The following is a 17,565-nucleotide window of genomic DNA, read 5'->3' on the forward strand; positions in this document are numbered from 1 at the left end:
CCGTGAGGTGTTCCCGTTCGGGGTTTCAATTTGGGGCAAGGTGAACCTTTTCCAAATAAAAATAAGTAATAAAGTTATTCACATGGTAAGCACCTGCTAGAAACTGTGAGGCTGGGAGTTCTAGTTGTACTTTAGGCATGATAGTCAGCTGGGTGGATTTGAACCAATGAATAGAAGACAGTGGTTGTAGTCCCGCCTTAGGAACAAAAGCCGCGTGGGTGACTTTCAACCAATCACCAAGAGATGGTGAGTTCTAGTCCCATTTTAGGCATGAAAGCCAGGTGAGTGACTGAGCTAATCACCAGGAGACAGGGAGTTCTAGTCCCATCTTAGGCATGAAAGCCAGGTGAGTGACTGAGCTAATCACCAGGAGACAGGGAGTTCTAGTCCCATTTTAGGCATGAAAGCCAGGTGGGTGACTGAGCTAATCACCAGGAGACAGGGAGTTCTAGTCCCATCTTAGGCATGAAAGCCAGGTGAGTGACTGAGCTAATCACCAGGAGACAGGGAGTTCTAGTCCCATTTTAGGCATGAAAGCCAGGTGGGTGACTGAGCTAATCACCAGGAGACAGGGAGTTCTAGTCCCATCTTAGGCATGAAAGCCAGGTGAGTGACTGAGCTAATCACCAGGAGACAGGGAGTTCTAGTCCCATTTTAGGCATGAAAGCCAGGTGGGTGACTGAGCTAATCACCAGGAGACAGGGAGTTCTAGTCCCATCTTAGGCATGAAAGCCAGGTGGGTGACTTTGGGCCAATCCCCAGGAGACAGGGAGTTCTAGTGTCAGCTTGGAAAATGAAAGCCAGTTGGGTGACTTTATGCCAGTCACTCTCTCTCAGCCCAAGCCACCTCACAAAGTTGTTGTTTTGGGAAAAAGAGGAAAGGGGAAGGAGTATTCTGTGTATTTTACAGCCTTCAGTTATTTATAAAAATATTAAAGGAGGGATAGAAATGAATAAATAGAGGAGGAAACAAGTAAGAACAGAAGATTGGCAAAGAGTCCCTTTCGGGAGAGGGGGCGGTCTATAAATATGAATAATAAATAAATAAAGAGTCAGCTGAGAAGGCAAACTAATACTTCTTTGAAGTTAGTAAAATGTGCTCTTTTTTTCCCTTCCTTTCTTTAGCAAATTACTTCCTGGGTTGGCAAATGGCTGAATTTAGCAAAAATTCACTGAAATAACCTGCGTACACAAGAAAGGAAAGTAGCTGAAGCCTTATGCGTAGCTAGCGATACGGAGCAAAGCTGTTTGGACTCGCCTTCACTTAGAGCAGGGGTGTCCAAACTTGGGAACTTTAAGACTTGTGGACTTCAACTCCCAGAATTCCCCAGCCAGCCATGCTGGCTGGGGAATTCTGGGAATTGAAGTCCACAAGTCTTAAAGTTCCCAAGTTTGGACACCCCTGACTTAGAGACTTTCACGAAATTCTTTCGCCACACACCAAAACTACCTCTTTTTGCCACTGTGGCTTGCTTTTTTTAACTTTTTTATAAAAAAACAACAACACACTGCTTTCCAAATGCACATTTTTTAAAAAATGAAGATTTTTCTCTGTAGATCTCGGCTGACGTAGCCTGCGGCACGAAGCCCTCGCTGGGCTGGCTTTGATTTTGCGTCGTGTGAAACCTAGTCCGTGGGGACAAAATGTAAATTTATAACAATAAAAGTCATACATTTGATAAAACCCTAGTTAAGCATGTTGTCCCTTTGGAGGGGGGTGCTGTGATTGTTGTGAGGTCGCTTGCCAATGAAGTCACAACTCTTTAAGGAAAAGAAGGCTACAGAAGAAAGTTTGCCGGTTTTAAAAAAAGTAATAATTAGTGGCTTGCGATAGAAGAAAACTTAGCCATGATGAAACTTTTTCCCTTTATAGGTAAACCTTGCCTTACAATCACCATTGGGCCCAGAACTTCCATTGCTAAATAATGTGGTCATTAAATGAATCGGGCCCAATTTTATGACCCAGTTCAAGCTGTTCTTAAGCCAATCCAGCTTTCCCCATTGGGAAAATTTGAATAGTTATAATTTCTTAATTAAAATATGGATATTTATAATTAGGATATTTGGGTCATAATTTACAACTTTCCCAGTTGGGAAAGTTGTAAATTATGACCCAAATATCCTAATTATAAATATCCAAATTTTAATCACAGGGCCGCAGACAACCTGATGTTTGCAGAGAAGAAGCAGCATACAAAAAGAGATTCAAATCATCAATATTTAGACACCTATGGCCTACGGCCCCACTCAGTTGAGACTAAAATCTAGGAAAAGGTTTTTTAAAGGTAAAAGTTCCCCTCGCACATGCATGCTAGTCGTTCCCGACTCTAGGGGGCAGTGCTCATCTCCGTTTCAAAGCCGAAGAGCCAGCGCTGTCCGAAGACGTCTCCGTGGTCATGTGGCCGGCAAGACTCAACCCCAAAGGCGCACGGAACGCTGTTCCCTTCCCACCAAAGGTGGTTCCTATTTTTCTACTTGCATTTTTCACATGCTTTCGAACTGCTAGGTTGGCAGAAGCTGGGACAAGCAACGGTGAGCTCACTTATCAAATGTCTCACTTAACAACTGAAATTTGGGGTTCCCTTGTGTCCAGTTACATTTTGTCCAGCGGGTTCAAACAGGAAGCTGTGGTCTTTTTTTCAGATGGTCAGTTCAAAAGCGGCTTCCTGCTGGGTCTGCCCAGTTGTTTTCCTGTCTCCGGTTTGATTGGTATCCTCTCCTGCCAGCTCCTCCTTTGAGAAGTTCACCATCTCCTGATGTAACTCGCTGAGATCCTGAATCTCCAGGGCAAGGAGGTAGAGATGACGGAAAAGGGTCAGATCGCTCCTTCGCAGACGCAGCTGGGGAGGGAAATGTCAAACCAAACAGCTTTTATTAGTCACCAAGGACGGTGATGTGTTTTTTGGGGAGGGAGTCCTCTCTAGAAAGAATAACTTTTTTTTTTAGAACAGTAATAAATTTTTTCTCTCTCTCTTTTCTTTTTAATTTAATACCTGCAAGATCTCAGTGCAGGGCGGGGTGGACAGGTTTATACAATCTCAAATTGTTTCATAGTGCAACCTGTGCAAGCAAGAAATATGACAAACATTGTCTTCCATTTATAAACATCTACTATTATAGGCAAAAAAAAAAGAACTTAACCCATATTCTTAGATGAGTGACTGTTCACATTTTGTACATATACAGTTTTTAAACAGTTCCAGAAAGAATCACTTTTATTGTTGTTTTATTTAGATATATAAAATACAACGAGAAGTAGAAATGGGAAATTAGAGGAAGGAAAAAGAGAGGAAAAGAAAATGTAAGATACAAGTGGGGGAGGCATTGACTCCTGACTTTTTAGCTCTATCTAGCTATCTAGCTATCTAGCTATCTATTTATCTATCTATCATCTATCATCTATCATCTAAACTAATCAAGGAGAGAAGCAACTTAGAACTGAGGAGAAATTTCCTGACAGTTAGAACAATTAATCAGTGGAACAGAAGTTGCCTCCAGAAGTTGTGAATGCCCCAACACTGGAAGTCTTTAAGAAGATGTTGGATAGCCATCTGTCTGGAACAGTGTAGGGTTTCCTGCCTAGGCAGGGGGTTGGACTAGAAGACCTCCAAGGTCCCTTCCAACTCTACTATTGTATTGTATTGTATTGTATTGTATCTATCTATCTATCTATCTATCTATCTATCTATCTATCATCTATCTATCTATCTATCTATCTATCTATCTATCTATCATCTATCTATCTATCTATCTATCTATCTATCTATCTATCTATCTATCTGTGAAAGTTGGACCACAAGGAAGGCTGAGCGTTAAAGAGTGGAGGCCTTTGAACTCTGGTGTTGAAGAAGACTCCTGCGAGTCCCTTGGACCGCAAGGCCATCCAACCGGTCAGTCCTAGAGGAGATCAACCCTGACTGCTGTTTAGAAGGCCAGATCCTGAAGAGGAAACTCAAAGACTTTGGCCACCAAATGAGAAGGAAGAAGGACTCCCTGGAGAAGAGCCACATGCTGGGAAAGATTGAGGACAAAAGAAGAAGGGGACGACAGAGGAGGAGGTGGCTGGATGGAGTCACCGAAGCAGTCGGCGTGAGCTTGAATGGCTCCAGAGGATGGTAGAGGATAGGAAGGCCTGGAGGAATGTTGTCCATGGGGTTGCGATGGGTCGGACACGACTTCGCAACTAACATCAATGTATATGTAGAAACAGCTCATATTTAATAGATTGTCCACTAAGACTCCAAGATCCCGCTCATAGTTACAGCTATTAAGCCAGGTATCTACCTGTATAGTTGCTATGAGCTGATTTGATAGCATGTTGTCAATAAAAGGACTTCTAGAAAACAACAAAGGACTTCTGGAAAACAACATCTCTCAGGCCTTTCCCTGCCCTCTGAAGGGAAAATGGAGACCCTCACCATTTCTCTCTGCACCCAGGAGATTTTTCCATGGAGACTGATGGGGTCCCCCTCCAGGGGTTTGATCTCTTCCTGCTCTGCCATCTCAGGGAGAGGTTCTTGAGACAGAGGAGCCCCCCAAAACATTTTAGGTAAGGGGGGCAGCCCTTTGAAGGGAGGTGCCTCCTCCTCTTCCTTGGTCCAGGTGTCCATGGAGATGGGTTGGGCTCTCCTTTCAAAGCTACCTGAGAAAAGATGGCAGGGTTAGTTCATTCTTTGGAAGTTCCTTCTCTGCAGGAGGACCACCAGCCTGGTGATCAGGAGGAGGTCTTCTATCCTAAGCAAGGCCCCTCTGATGACTCATCCATCATGGCGTCTTCACTCATTCCTACACGATTTCTCCAGGAGGAATTCTCACTATGTGTCTTGCACAAACTTTGATAAGAAATCCATCTTGAATTCCTGGTCTCCAATCTTACGGTCACTCCATTCAACAATATTTGAGGGGCTACCACAAAGAGGAGGGGGTCAACTTATTTTCAGAAGCGCCAGAAAGCAAGACAAATATTCTCATCTATCAAATATAATAAAATAACAGAGTTGGAAGGGACCTTGTAGGTCATCTAGTCCAACCCCCTGCCCAAGCAGGAGACCCCGCACCATTTCTTTATATATATATAATTTTATATAACGAGAATTATATATATATAATTTTCAAAACAAACACAACCCAAAGAATCCTCCTTCTTTACATACTGTAGAAAGTGTTATCAGTTGGTTACTAAAGGCTTCCGTGCATCTCTTCCACAGTCATCAACCATAATTCATATTAACTCAAGTATTTTAACTCAGATATTTATACGTTACCATCATCATACCTCCATTTTCATTTGACTATAATTGTTTAAACGTCTTTCATCATAAAATATACCAAGACTTAATACATAACCACATACTGGCATTTCATTTACTATTTCTAAAATCCTCCAATAACACTGAATCCTTATGTCCTATTCTAGCTGAACATCCATAATATTTAGTAACAAAATTTTCTAATCCTCCTTTCCAAATCACTGTTTACAATTTACATCCAGTTTCCTTATGTTGTACCCATACATATACATACGTTGTTATCATTATCCCTCCTTTATTTGACTATATCCTGCATCATGACATTTCCCCCCTAATAATCAAGACTTAACTGAATCTAACTTAGTTCTTTTTTATTAATCTTTATATATAATCCAAAAGGATTTCTAATCTTCCTTTCATGGGTACCATTCAATATTCATATCCAATGATTACTTATCATAACACTACACATTGTATACATTATTATCATTATCAATTATTTATTTAACTATATCTATTGTCACTAAATTTCACTAAGTTTAACTAGTTTTAAATTATACACTTCCAGCTATCAACCTGTATCTTTCCAGTAGCAAAACAGTCTCATGTCTTCTGCCATTTGTGGTATCAGTCCTCTAATCAAATTTGTATGGACTCCTCTTTGCAACTCATTGCTTATTAAGTTGCTCATGTAATTTCAATGCCCTTCTTCTGTTTGTTTGATCAGCTTATCTTTAATTGTCAGTGGTGTTTTCAATGATGTTGCTAATAAAAATTCTCTCTTTAAATCCATAAATTCTTTTATTTTTCCTTCTTCTGTATCTTTCCATCTGGGGTTGAGTTCCCCTCCATTTAATTCCTCTTTCTGTATTCCACTCTTTCCATTTCTAGACGCAAACCAATCACCATAGATGTCAGCGGATTCTCAATTAACTTTAAGTTTTTTATAGGCAGTCTCTTTTAAACCGGTAAAAATTCCTCACCAGCTGAAAACACTTTCTCTTTCCGTATCCTTCCGTTTTGGAGCCGCCCCAACCTCATCAGCCTAGGGGCTATGCTTTTGTCGCCAGCTAGAATAATTTCTCCTGGATCGATCAGGGACTTTGCGATGTCCCTGAGATCGGCAGGACGTATTCTTCCCGTTCACCGTCTCTGCGGGATGGTTTAGGTCCGTTTGGACCACCCAGCGGCAAAAGTATCACGGCGATCTCAGAGTATTGAGATCGCACATCGTCTCGTCGTGACATTGGCTCCTCCTCTCGACCCTGCACCATTTCTGACAGAGGGCAGTCCAGTGTTCTTGAAAGCTTCCAGGGATGAAACACGGCATGGAAGAAGCTTTTTAGGGGAAAGACCAAACTTTACCTGAATGCCAGGGCCCACTAAATTTGCTATGATCTGGAATAAAACTAAGCAGGCTTAAAAACCACCCGGAAATGCCAGGGCCGAAGAGGGAGGTTGAGAAATAGCACTATACTGGATTTCCTTCTCTAATGGAATTTTATTCCCCTGCAGAAAAACAAACAAATCCACCCAGGGAGACGGAAATAGCTGTGGGAAAACAGCTGTAAATCCTTATTTTTAAAAATGCGGTTTCCCATCCTCTCTCACAACCCTACACACACACACACACACACACACACACACAAGCCAAGAACTGCAAATTGGCAAATGTTTGAAGGAAAACATTGGTTGCTAATCTTGCGGTGACTTGTGCGTTCTTTTGCCCCAGCCTTTTTAGAACTCTCATTCTTGTTATAAAGAGAAAGAAGGACTAGGGGAGACATGATAGCAGTGTTCCAATATCTCAGGGGTTGCCACAAAGAAGAGGGAGTCAAGCTATTCTCCAAGGCACCTGAGGGCAGAACAAGAAGCAATGGGTGGAAACTAATCAAGGAGAGAAGCAACTTAGAACTGAGGAGAAATTTCCTGACAGTGAAAACAATTAATCAGTGGAACAGAAGTTGCCTCCAGAAGTTGTGAATGCCCCAACACTGGAAGTCTTTTAAGAAGATGCTGGATAGCCATTTGTCTGGAACGGTATAGGGTTTCCTGCCTAGGCAGGGGGTTGGACTAGAAGACCTCCAAGGTCCCTTCCAACTCTGCTATTGTATTGTATTGTATTGTAACTATGTCCTGAAATCCAGTTTCATAGCTATTGTTAACATTACTATAACAATTGTTTTAAGTTATTAATTTAACTAGATATCCCTGGAAAAACTGCAATGTCTCAGCCCTTCCTCCTGTTGTTGCTATAATGATGACTTCATTATAATCAGAGCTTTCTTATATCAGTTAACCAAAGGAACAAAACGAAGGTGAATGCTGCAAAACACACACACACACACACACACACACACACCCTAACCTCGAGTGACAGGATACTGCCTAGTACATTACTGATTAAAGTTACAACCGTACAACAATTCAATCTGCCTACAATGTCACTCCTTTAGATATTTAGGTCGTTACTGCATTGGTTAAAGGTAAAGGTCTCCCGCGCACATATGGGCTAGTCGTTCCCGACTCTAGGGGGCGGCGCTCCTCTCCATTTCAAAGCAGAAGAGCCAGCGCTGTCCGAAGACGTCTCCGTGATCATGTGGCCGGCATGACTTAACGGCAAAGGCTGTTCCCTTCCCACCAAAGGTGGTCCCTATTTTTCTACTTGCATTTTTACGTGCTTTCGAACTGCTAGGTTGGCAGAAGCTGGGACAACTAAGGGGAGCTCGCTCCATTTACACGGCGCTAGGGATTCGAACCACCAAACTGCCGACATTTCTGATCGACAAGCTCAACGTCTTAGCCACTGAGCCACCGTGTCCCTTAAAAACAGAGCACTGATGATGTTATTTAGTGGGGTCATGAAACATCCGCAAGAAAACTACCAAGCTCAGAGAGAACCAAGGATCCCTCAGCCCCCCTCCCCTTTCTCCTCCCCTTCTTCATCTCCGAAAATCCCCCTTCCTTCTTGCACTGATGATATTACCTAGCTGGGTCATGAAATGTCTGCAAGAAAATTGCCAAGCCACGAGACCTATAGAGTGTCACACGATCTCCTCCCCAAAAAATTGGAGTTTCAATCTTACTGTTGTGGCTGTTTATTTTGACGCTGCTTTTGAGGGTTTTTTAAAGAGGAAAATTCCTAAAATAATCTATGGAGATTCTTAGTAATTCAGGTCATAGATTGTCTCAAAGGTGCTTCCCCCCCCCCTCCTCCAATTGATGGATGAAAATGCTTGGCTAAGAAGCATAAAGTCTTCCTCTCCTTCCTTAAATAAACCCCGTCCAGTTGCCTTTTGAAAGACAAAAAAAATCACCTTTGAGATCCTAAAATAGCCCCTAATAATTCCTAAATTCCTCATTTCCTCTTCTGCAAAGTTTGAAGAACAGGATTTTCTGAAACTTCCCAGCTCTGACCCATCAGCACTTACCTTCCCAATTCCATTCTTTGCTTTTTCATCCCATTTTAGGACGTCTCCATCGAATTCTTCAGGATGGGACGTCCAGCTATTTTCACCCTCTGGAAAAAAACAACACAAGGAATCGTTCTCCCAGGGGAAGTAACCCAGGTGGTCAAAACTGGAAGCAGGTTTTTAATTTAATTTCATTTAATTTTTTGTTTTTAAGGCTGGATTTTGGGCCCCTGTTCGCGCTGGAGTTAGCTCTGGAGGAAAGAACAAGTTACTAAAAGGTGCCCAGTTCTGAAAGTGAACTGGGAGGGGAAGAGACGGGGGGGGGGGGGGAAATTATATCTGAGCAGGTAACTTACTCATAGCAACCACCCTAACTCACCTTTCGGTGAACCTGAAAATTGTTTACCTGCTGGGCTTGTCCTGAAAATGCCTCTGTGTGCTTTAAAAATCCACACCTAATTCTCTGGCTGCCAGCAGGGCAGTTAATTCAAAGTTCACAGGTGCCCAGGTGTGTGTGTGTGTTTGTGTGTGTGTGTGAGAGAGAGAGAGAGAGAGAGAGACCGTCACAGAATCCCTATGGTCCCCTTATCAAGATTTAGGTGCTTGGCAAGTGGGATGTATTTTAGATAATTTTAGTGTCCCCGGATCACACAATGACGACTTTCCCAGGGGATTGGGGAGAGCCAGTAGCTTGGGCAATCAATTACCCAAAGAAAAGAGTGCCTCTGACCATGTGCAGAATTTTTATTTTTCCATGGGGGGAAAAAAATCATCATCCCGCATACTACAGAATATTCCAAGACTTCAATCCTGAGTGTGATAAGGCAAAGCAATTAATTGATCATTGCAATTTTTTTATTATTATTATTATGATCAAGGACTGTCTTCTTTCCAAAGGCTATTTGAAGGCACATATTCAAATAGTTTCAATATTGTACCGCAAGAGGCGCTAATGCCAAGTAAGGGCAAGGCAAGGTCGGGAGGAGTTTCACTTCTCACGAGTGAGCATGCCCGAGACTACGCACAGGCGCAGTCTCAGCAGGTCGCGGGAAGGTCCTTTCGGCCGGCGGGGAGTCACGTGACGCGCTTAAAGATGGCGGCGCCGGTGCTGGTGAGTAGTTGGGGGGGGGGGTTGTTTGCTTTTCGTGGCAAACCCATTTCAGAACAAATAGACCGGATTTGAACTCGGTACCTCGGTTTTCGATGAAGGGCAAGGCAGGAAAATGACTCCCAGGGGTGTCAGCCCCTCCTTTAGCTCCCCTCCCTCCTTGTCCATAGGTATTTGGCATTATTAGATATTTATTTTGCCTTTATTTATGTATCTGTGCATGTGAGTTGCTTCAAATCTCAGGCAGCCGGAGTGTGCGTGGAGCTGCACACCTATTCCCTGAAGTTGGGAGTGAAAAAAAAAACACTTTTACCTTTGCAAAAGAGCTTTTCCTACTGAAAATACAGGTAGTCCTCGATTTATGACCACAACGGAGCCCCCCCATTTCTTTTGCTAAGTGAGACCGTTGTTAAGCGGATTTCTTTCTTGTACGGGAGGGGGGGCTAAGTGAATCACTGCAGGTGTTAGGTTGGTAACACGGTCGTTAAGTGAATCAGGCTTCCCCCTTGACTTTGCTTGCTGGAAGGTCGCAAAAAAAGGGGGATCACGTGACCACACGGCAACCGTCATAAACACGAGTCGGTTTGCCAAGCGTCTTGAATTTGGATCACGTGACCACGAGGATGCCACAAGGGTCGTAAGTGTGAAAAATGGTCATAACTTACTTTTTTCAGTTCCGTTGTAAATTCGAACCGTCACTAAGTGAACTGTTGTAAGGTGAGGACTAGCTGTACGAATCAAGTAATGCAGGCAAAGCAAAATGGATTTTTTAAAAAAGAGGTATGTGAAGTTTTTTATAGGGTGGAGAAACAAACGATGCATACATTCAGTACATGTGATACACGAGTAAGTAAATAAATAACAAAAGTCGTAGATTGCACATGAAGTTTGAATAATCGGAAAAAAGTGATTCTAGATAACCGTCTACAAGGGACTGATTTATGGGCTACTTCACCTTTTTCCCAGCTAGGTTAGAATCTTTCTTGAAAGTTGCAAGCGTATTTAAGGTCTTTCAGGCTAGGCTTCCTATTGTGTGGTTGCTGAAAGTGCAGATTCGGGCAGGCCTAAAAAAATAATCTTAGTTAAAAGAAAAACGTGCTTTCTTATAGATTGTCTGTATTTGTATCCTGCCTCTACGGTATTATTTTTACAAATAACTCAAGGTGGCATATACAACACACTTCCCCTCCACTTGTTTTCTCCACAACAACAACCCTGTAAGGTCAATTGGGCTGAGAGAGAGAGAGACTGGCCCCAAATCACCCAGCCATCTTTCACGCCTAAGGAGGAACTACAACTCATAATCTCCTGGTGATTGACCCAAAGTTAGCCAGCCAGGTTTCATACATCAGGCAGGACTAGAACTCACTATCTCTTGGTCATTGGCCCAAAGTCATCCAGTTGGCTTTTATGCCTAAAGCAGGACTAGAACTCACCGTCTCCTGGTGAGGGGCCCAAACTCCCTCAGCTGTTTTTTTTGTGCCTAAGGTAGGAGTAGAAAATAGTAATTTGTGAAGCTCTAAAAAATACTTGCTGTGTACCAAAAGTGCTTTTTCCAAAGGCAAGTGGGCTTTCTTGTTTTTTCCTTAAAGACGTTTCGCTTTCGAAACTTTTGAGACAACCGTAGCCTGAATGACTTTTAATCTCCATAGACATTTATTTGCTGTGTAGCTAAAAATGCTGACCAGCTGGTGGTGCTGTTAATTGACAGTGACAGTAAACTCAACTCAACAACTCAACTCAACTAACTCAACTAAACAACAAGGGTTTCTTTCTTTGTAGGAAATATTGCTTCTGCTTCCTTCTCTTTCCAGCTCCGGCAAAGCAAACGTTTGACCTCCTTATACGTCGGCTGTCAGTTTAGCAGCACTTCCGAGGGTCTTTCTTCAAACCGCCAGAAAGGTGGGATATTTCAGTATCTCTCCAGCCGCTTCTACGACATTGAAAGCTTTGTCGAAATTGGCCGGAAATTAAAGAGATGGAAAATGGAAAAAGGAAACAAGTAGGTGGACTTGGGAGGACTCTAAGAATCTCCCTCTAATTCCTGCTATAGTAGTGGATTCCTGAACTGGACAGAGATGGATTAGATTCCAGCATGGTGGCTGGGGAATTCTGGGAATTGAAGTCCATGTGTCTTCAAGCATGGTGGCTGGGGAATTCTGGGGATTGAAGTCCTTGCATCTTTAAGCATGCTGGCTGGGGAACTCTGTGGATTGAAATACACACATGAAATATGGAAGTTTTCTATAACCGACAAAGAGTTTCCCAAGGAGGTTTTTTTAATACCTTTTCCACCCACAGGTATGACACTCACCTACACCAGCTCTATGGCAGTGATATCGGAGCCGCCATCTTTGTCCTGAAGCTGCAGGGAGCCATTCGGTATGTGCAACGCCTATTTTTATCCACCGCTGCATTGTGGGAGGGTTGTATCCTTTCCTCCCTCCCAGTTCTGACCTAGGCTTCCCCAAAAAGCACAAGGCAGAGTCCTGATCCCGACAAAACCCCTTTTATTAAACGAATGTGATTTCCTCTCATTCCCATTCAGCAAAGGCCTGGCAAACAGCCTTTCAAAGGAGTATTTATGACCACAGACCTTACCTAGCTTGGAAAGCTGCCATGTGAATATTTTCCAAAGGAGATGCTGTGCAAGGAAAGACTTGGCACAGAGTCTCTGAGAGTCACGGACAGATCTTCACACTCCTGAAATGAATCTAACAAATGAATTTTTTCCTGCAAAAGCCTTCCACTTGTGAGTTTACTCCCAAATCGACTCTGATTTCTGAGTTGTTCTTTTCTTCTGGCAACTCTGCGCATGCACACACTGGGAACAGGCTCCAGCTGTTCGTCTGCCCCACTGATGTCTGACTCCGAAGGCAGCTGATAACTGTCAGACGGCCCTGGCCCCGTCTCTGCCTCCGACACAGAGCCCTCATCAGAGCCTTCCCCAGACTCCAGGACTGGCCCATGTCCCTCCCCAACCTCCTCACTGTCCGACTCTGATGCCAGATCCGCTGGTCGCTAGCAGGCCACAACCCTCCCAGACACCTCGATTCACACTTGACCACAATATTTGTTGAGATCAGGAGATTTTTTATTATTATTATCCCCCACCCCAAAAAACAGGTTTATTTTGCTTTAGTTTCCAGGACCAAATGGATTGGTATCGTGTGGACCCTAAAGAGGAAGAAAACATCAATTTTAGAGATTATTGTGGGAAATCCTTGGAAGGCATCGACCTCAGCGGCTCCTTCATCAATTACATCGGCCTGAAAAACTTCGGTGAGAAATCTCGGCCTCCGTTTGGGGCCTGGGAAGGTTTGGGTGGCAGTAACCCCTTGCCCCCTGCCCCTCCTTCCCTCCTATTCCTCCCCCCTCCCTCTCTCCCTTGTCCCTCCCTCCATCCCCCCGTCCCTCCTCCCCTCCTCTTCCTCCTCCCCCTCCTCCTCCTCTTCCACATCCTCTCCCCCTCGTCCCCCTCCCCCATTCCCCCATTCCTTCCTCCTGCCTCTCCTTCACCCCTCCTCCTCTTCCTCCTTCCCATATTCCCCCCTCCTCCTCTTCACCCTCTACCCCCTTGTCCTCCTCCCCCATTCCTCCCCTTCCTCCTCCCCTCCTTTTCCTCCTCCCTCTCTCTCCTCCTCTTCCTCCTCCTTCCCATATTCCCCCTCCTCCTTTCCCCCTCCTCCCTCTCCCCTTCCCCCTCCCCAACTTCCCTATTCCTTTCCTTCCTCCTTCCCCCTACCTATCTGCCCCACTTCCTCCTTCTCCCTTCTCTTCCCCATTTCCCCTCCTCCCTCTTCTTCATCATCGTCCTCCTCCTCCTCCTCCATTCCCTCCTTCTCATTACCCCTTTCCCTGTCCCCCATTCCTCCCCTACCTCCTTCCCCCTGCCCCTCTCCCCATTCCTTCTCCCCCATTCCTCTCCTCCCCCTACCCTATTCCTTTCCTTCCTCCTCCCCCCTACCTATCCGCCCCTCTTCTTCCCTCCCTTAGTTCCTCTCCTCCCTCTTCCCCATCCCCCTCTTCCTCCTCCTCCTCCTCATTACACTTCCTCCCGCTGTTCCTTTTCCTCCTCTTGACGGGATGCTTTACATAGCAAATTCCCATTCTTTACTACGGCCGCAGCACATTTGTGAGGTGCAACTGGGAAGAACGACAGCTCAGACATCACTTGCAAAGCTTTCATGGCGGGGGTGGCAGTGGGTGGGTGGGTAGGTAGACTTGGCAGTGCCTGTCTCTACACTCCCCGTCTGGCACCACAGCCACTACCTCACCCTAACTGTCTGGCGTGTCACACCTTCATCATCTGCGCCCCATAAATCTTAATGACTTCTCCCTCTTCTCCCCTCCATGAGTTATAGGGCCATTTGCAACTTTTGCCCTCTGTGTGTGTGTGTGTGTGTGTTTTTAACGCAAACGATCTCAGGCGTTTCCCAGATTCTCCCGGTTGTGCATTTGATTCTGTGCCCGTTTTCTTTTCTTTCTTTTTTTAAATAATTTTTATTGAACAATTTTCTTCATTTTGTGTCACAATTTCAATCTTTACAACGCTCTGGTATCGGTATATCTAATGCAGGGGTGTCCAAACTTGGCAACTTTAAGACTTGTGGACTTCTGGCTGGGGAATTCTGGGAGTTGAAGTCCACAAGTCTTAAAGTTGCCAAGTTTGGACACCCCTGATCTAATGTGTACATTCAAGCTACTTACCTTATTTTTTCCTTTCCTTTTATGTAGGTATCTATTTTATACAGTGTGCTATTATTATAACTACATCACTATGTGTATCACATCTTCCTTTCCTGGAGCATTCTTGATCTTTACTTCTATTCTTAAGCAATTATACCACGTGTCCCAAATCAGAGCATATTCCCTTTCTCCTCTTTCTTTAATTTCCATTGCTAACTTCTCCATCTCCGCACATTCAAGCACTTCTATCACCGTTCCATCAGAGGGGACGCTATTGTGTTTCCCGTTTTGCGCCTGTATGATTCTGTCTGCTGTTATTATGAGTCACACGATATATTGCCGTGATGGCGAAGCTATGGCACGCATGCTGCAAGTGGCACACGGCGCCATTTCTGAGGGCACACGAGGCGTTATCCTCTCAGCTCCAGCGCGCCTGCGAGTGCTGGCCAGATGATTTTTGGGCTTGATTTTTGGGCTTGATTTTTGGCCGTTTTTCGCCCACTGGAGGCTCCAGGGAAGCATCATGAAGCTTCTGGAGGGTCAAAAACCACCCAATGCAAAAACCAGCAGAATTCCAGAATGGACTTCTGGTTTATGTTGGACTGTTTTCCACCCTCCAGAGAAAGAAAACCGCCCCAATGGGCAACCTGGAAGTCCGTTCCTGAACTTTCAGTTTGTGCGTTGGGTGGTTTTTCGTCCTCCGGAGGCTCCTAGAAAACCTCTGCATCCTGGGGAGGGCGATAAACGGCCCACCGGAAGTCGGAAAATGGGACATTTCCAGGCTCCGGAGAGCCTCCAGGGTGGGGGAGGGAGAGGCCGTTCCCCCCCCTCCCCAGGCTCCAAAAAAGCTGTGCGCGCATGGATGGAGCAGTGGGGGGGGGGAATTAACGCATGCGCAGGGGGCACGGCACAGGGGGGCATTAAATTATGGGGGTGGACACGATCGCATACTTTTGGCCCGCGAGGAGAAAAAGGTCGGCCTTCCCTGCCATATTGTGTTTTTTTTATAGTCCTTTCCTCTTAATATGCCTAATAAAAAATCCCATTCCCCTTTTCCATCTCCTCCAATCCCCTGGATTCTCCCCGCAGCGAACCTGAAAGGCCTGAAGCATCTGGACCTGAGCAGGTGCCCCCTCGTTGACGACTGGTGCCTGAACCTGCTGCACCCCTTTGGTTCCACCCTGCAGACTTTGAGTTTGGCCGGCTGTCCCCGGATCACGGAGAAAGGGCTGCCTTGCCTCCACCACTTTGAGTAAGTGCAGCCGTGTAGGGACGGTGGGTCTCCATCCCAGGGAGGCTTCTTCACTCCAGGGCAGGGAAAAAGAGAGGAGAGAAGCAGAGATGGGGTTTTTCCAGGGAGTGCCAAGCGCCTTAGATGGTGGCGCGAGTCATTGCGTCCTTGAATTGGAAGGGAACTTTAGAGCAGGGGGTCTTCAACTTTGGCGCCTTTAAGACTGGTGGACTTCAACTCCCAGAATTCCTCAGCCAACCGTGGCGACTTTAAGACTGGTGGACTTCAACTCCCAGAATTCCTCAGCCAACCGTGGCGACTTTAAGACGGGTGGACTTCAACTCCCAGAATTCCTCAGCCAACCGTGGCGACTTTAAGACTCCTGGACTTCAACTCCCAGAATTCCTCAGCTAACCTTGGCGCCTTTAAGACTGGTGGACTTCAACTCCCAGAATTCCTCAGCCAACCTTGGCGCCTTTAAGACGGGTGGACTTCAACTCCCAGAATTCCTCAGCCAACCGTGGCGACTTTAAGACGGGTGGACTTCAACTCCCAGAATTCCTCAGCCAACCTTGGCGCCTTTAAGACGGGTGGACTTCAACTCCCAGAATTCCTCAGCCAACCGTGGCGACTTTAAGACTGGTGGACTTCAACTCCCAGAATTCCTCAGCCAACCTTGGCGACTTCAAGACTGGTGGACTTCAACTCCCAGAATTCCTCAGCCAACCGTGGCGACTTTAAGATTGGTGGACTTCAACTCTAGTCCCGCCTTAGGCCTGAAAGCCCACTGGGTGACTTTTGACCAATCACCAGGGGACGGTGAGTTCTAATCTTCCCTTAGGCATGAAAGCTAGCTGGATGAGTTTGGCCAATCCTTCTTTTTTTAGTCCAGCCCACTTTGCAGGGTCGTTGTTGCGGGGGAAATTAGAGAGAAGAAGTCGTATCAGGTACCTTTACCACCTCAAGCTCTTGCTAAAAACAATTAAAGGCAGGCTAGAAATAAAAATGAAATAAGGAAACGCCAGTCTGATCTTTTCAGGGTGTGTGTGTGTGTGTGTCAATGGAAGCAATGAGAAAATCCCCTGTATTCATTTCTTGCAGAAATTTGCAACGCTTGGATGTGTCCGGCCTCCGTTCCGTTTCTCACCCGCTGTTAATTCGGATTCTCCTGGAAGAAATGCTGCCCCAGTGTTACATTGTGGGGATGGACGACCAGGGTGACACGGACTCTCCCACCGAGCCAGAAAAAGAACGGATTTCCCCCACGCTCAGCAGGATCTCCACTTGAACCGGAACGGACGAAACCAAAACAATTCTTTAAAGCAGGGGTGTCCAAACTTGGGAACTTTAAGACTTGTGGACTTCAACTCCTAGAATTCCCCAGCCAGCATAGCTGGCTGGGGAATTCTGGGAGTTGCAGTCCACAAGTCTTAAAGTTCCCAAGTTTGGACACCCCTGCTTTAAACCTTTGCGTCCTGATAGACGCACACAGACACCGTTGTTCTAAAGCTGACAGTTGTTGACCCAACTCGTTGTGGATTGTACGAGTCGAAGCCGGCACAACTGATGTGGCCCCAGGTGGGGGAACTTCTAAAGCAGGGGTGTCCAAACTTGGCCACTTTAAGACTTGTGGAGTTCAGCTCCCTGGCTGGAGAATTCTGGGAGCTGAACTCCACAAGTCTTAAAGTGGCCACGTTTGGAGACCTCTGTTCTAAAGGATGCCAATGATTTCATTTTTTCTTTTTAATGGCAGCGGGGTAATAAATGGGCTCTCCCTATTTAGGGGGTGAGGTAACGCTGGAGGGGCTCGTTCCCCACTTTTTCAAGGATCACTTTGAATAGATCACTTTAAAAAGAAAAAATTGCACCTTTGGT

The 17,565-nt window shown here is 45.3% G+C and overlaps 3 protein-coding genes across 5 annotated transcripts in view; 2 read left to right on the top strand and 1 right to left on the bottom strand.

Moving 5' to 3' along the window:
• Positions 1-17,565, top strand: part of PRSS16 (serine protease 16) — a 93,011-nt gene that overhangs the window by 14,985 nt on the left and 60,461 nt on the right. The window contains exons 12-13 of one of the 2 annotated variants that reach the window (XM_081962557.1): positions 1,126-1,262; positions 1,406-1,553. In XM_081962557.1, coding sequence (XP_081818683.1) covers positions 1,126-1,176 — 51 coding nt within the window. In that variant the 3' untranslated portion in view covers positions 1,177-1,262; positions 1,406-1,553. Of the gene's footprint in view, positions 1-1,125; positions 1,263-1,405; positions 1,685-17,565 lie in introns of those variants that run through there. The other variant, XM_081962556.1, reaches the window with a different exon arrangement.
• On the bottom strand, positions 1,493-9,134 carry LOC309396955 (uncharacterized protein). Of its 2 annotated transcripts, XM_081962576.1 has the most exons (4): positions 9,042-9,134; positions 8,681-8,769; positions 4,419-4,642; positions 1,493-2,840 (listed from the first exon to the last, which is right to left on the bottom strand). In XM_081962576.1, exons 3-4 carry the CDS (start codon positions 4,608-4,610, stop codon positions 2,640-2,642), a joined length of 393 nt encoding a protein of 130 aa, XP_081818702.1. In that variant the 5' UTR covers positions 4,611-4,642; positions 8,681-8,769; positions 9,042-9,134; the 3' UTR covers positions 1,493-2,639. The 2 variants fall into 2 exon arrangements, with proteins under 2 accessions (XP_081818702.1, XP_081818701.1); XM_081962575.1 differs by lacking the exon at positions 9,042-9,134 and having other exon boundaries at positions 8,681-8,896.
• On the top strand, positions 9,660-17,065 carry DMAC2 (distal membrane arm assembly component 2). Its single transcript, XM_081962569.1, has 6 exons — positions 9,660-9,773; positions 11,585-11,772; positions 12,072-12,152; positions 12,913-13,052; positions 15,549-15,711; positions 16,792-17,065. The coding sequence occupies exons 1-6, from the start codon at positions 9,756-9,758 to the stop codon at positions 16,976-16,978; spliced, it is 777 nt and encodes a 258-aa protein (XP_081818695.1). The 5' UTR covers positions 9,660-9,755; the 3' UTR covers positions 16,979-17,065.

The sequence above is a fragment of the Natrix helvetica genome (assembly GCF_964273705.1).
Source record: "Natrix helvetica genome assembly, chromosome: 9".
NCBI lineage: Eukaryota > Metazoa > Chordata > Lepidosauria > Squamata > Natricidae > Natrix > Natrix helvetica.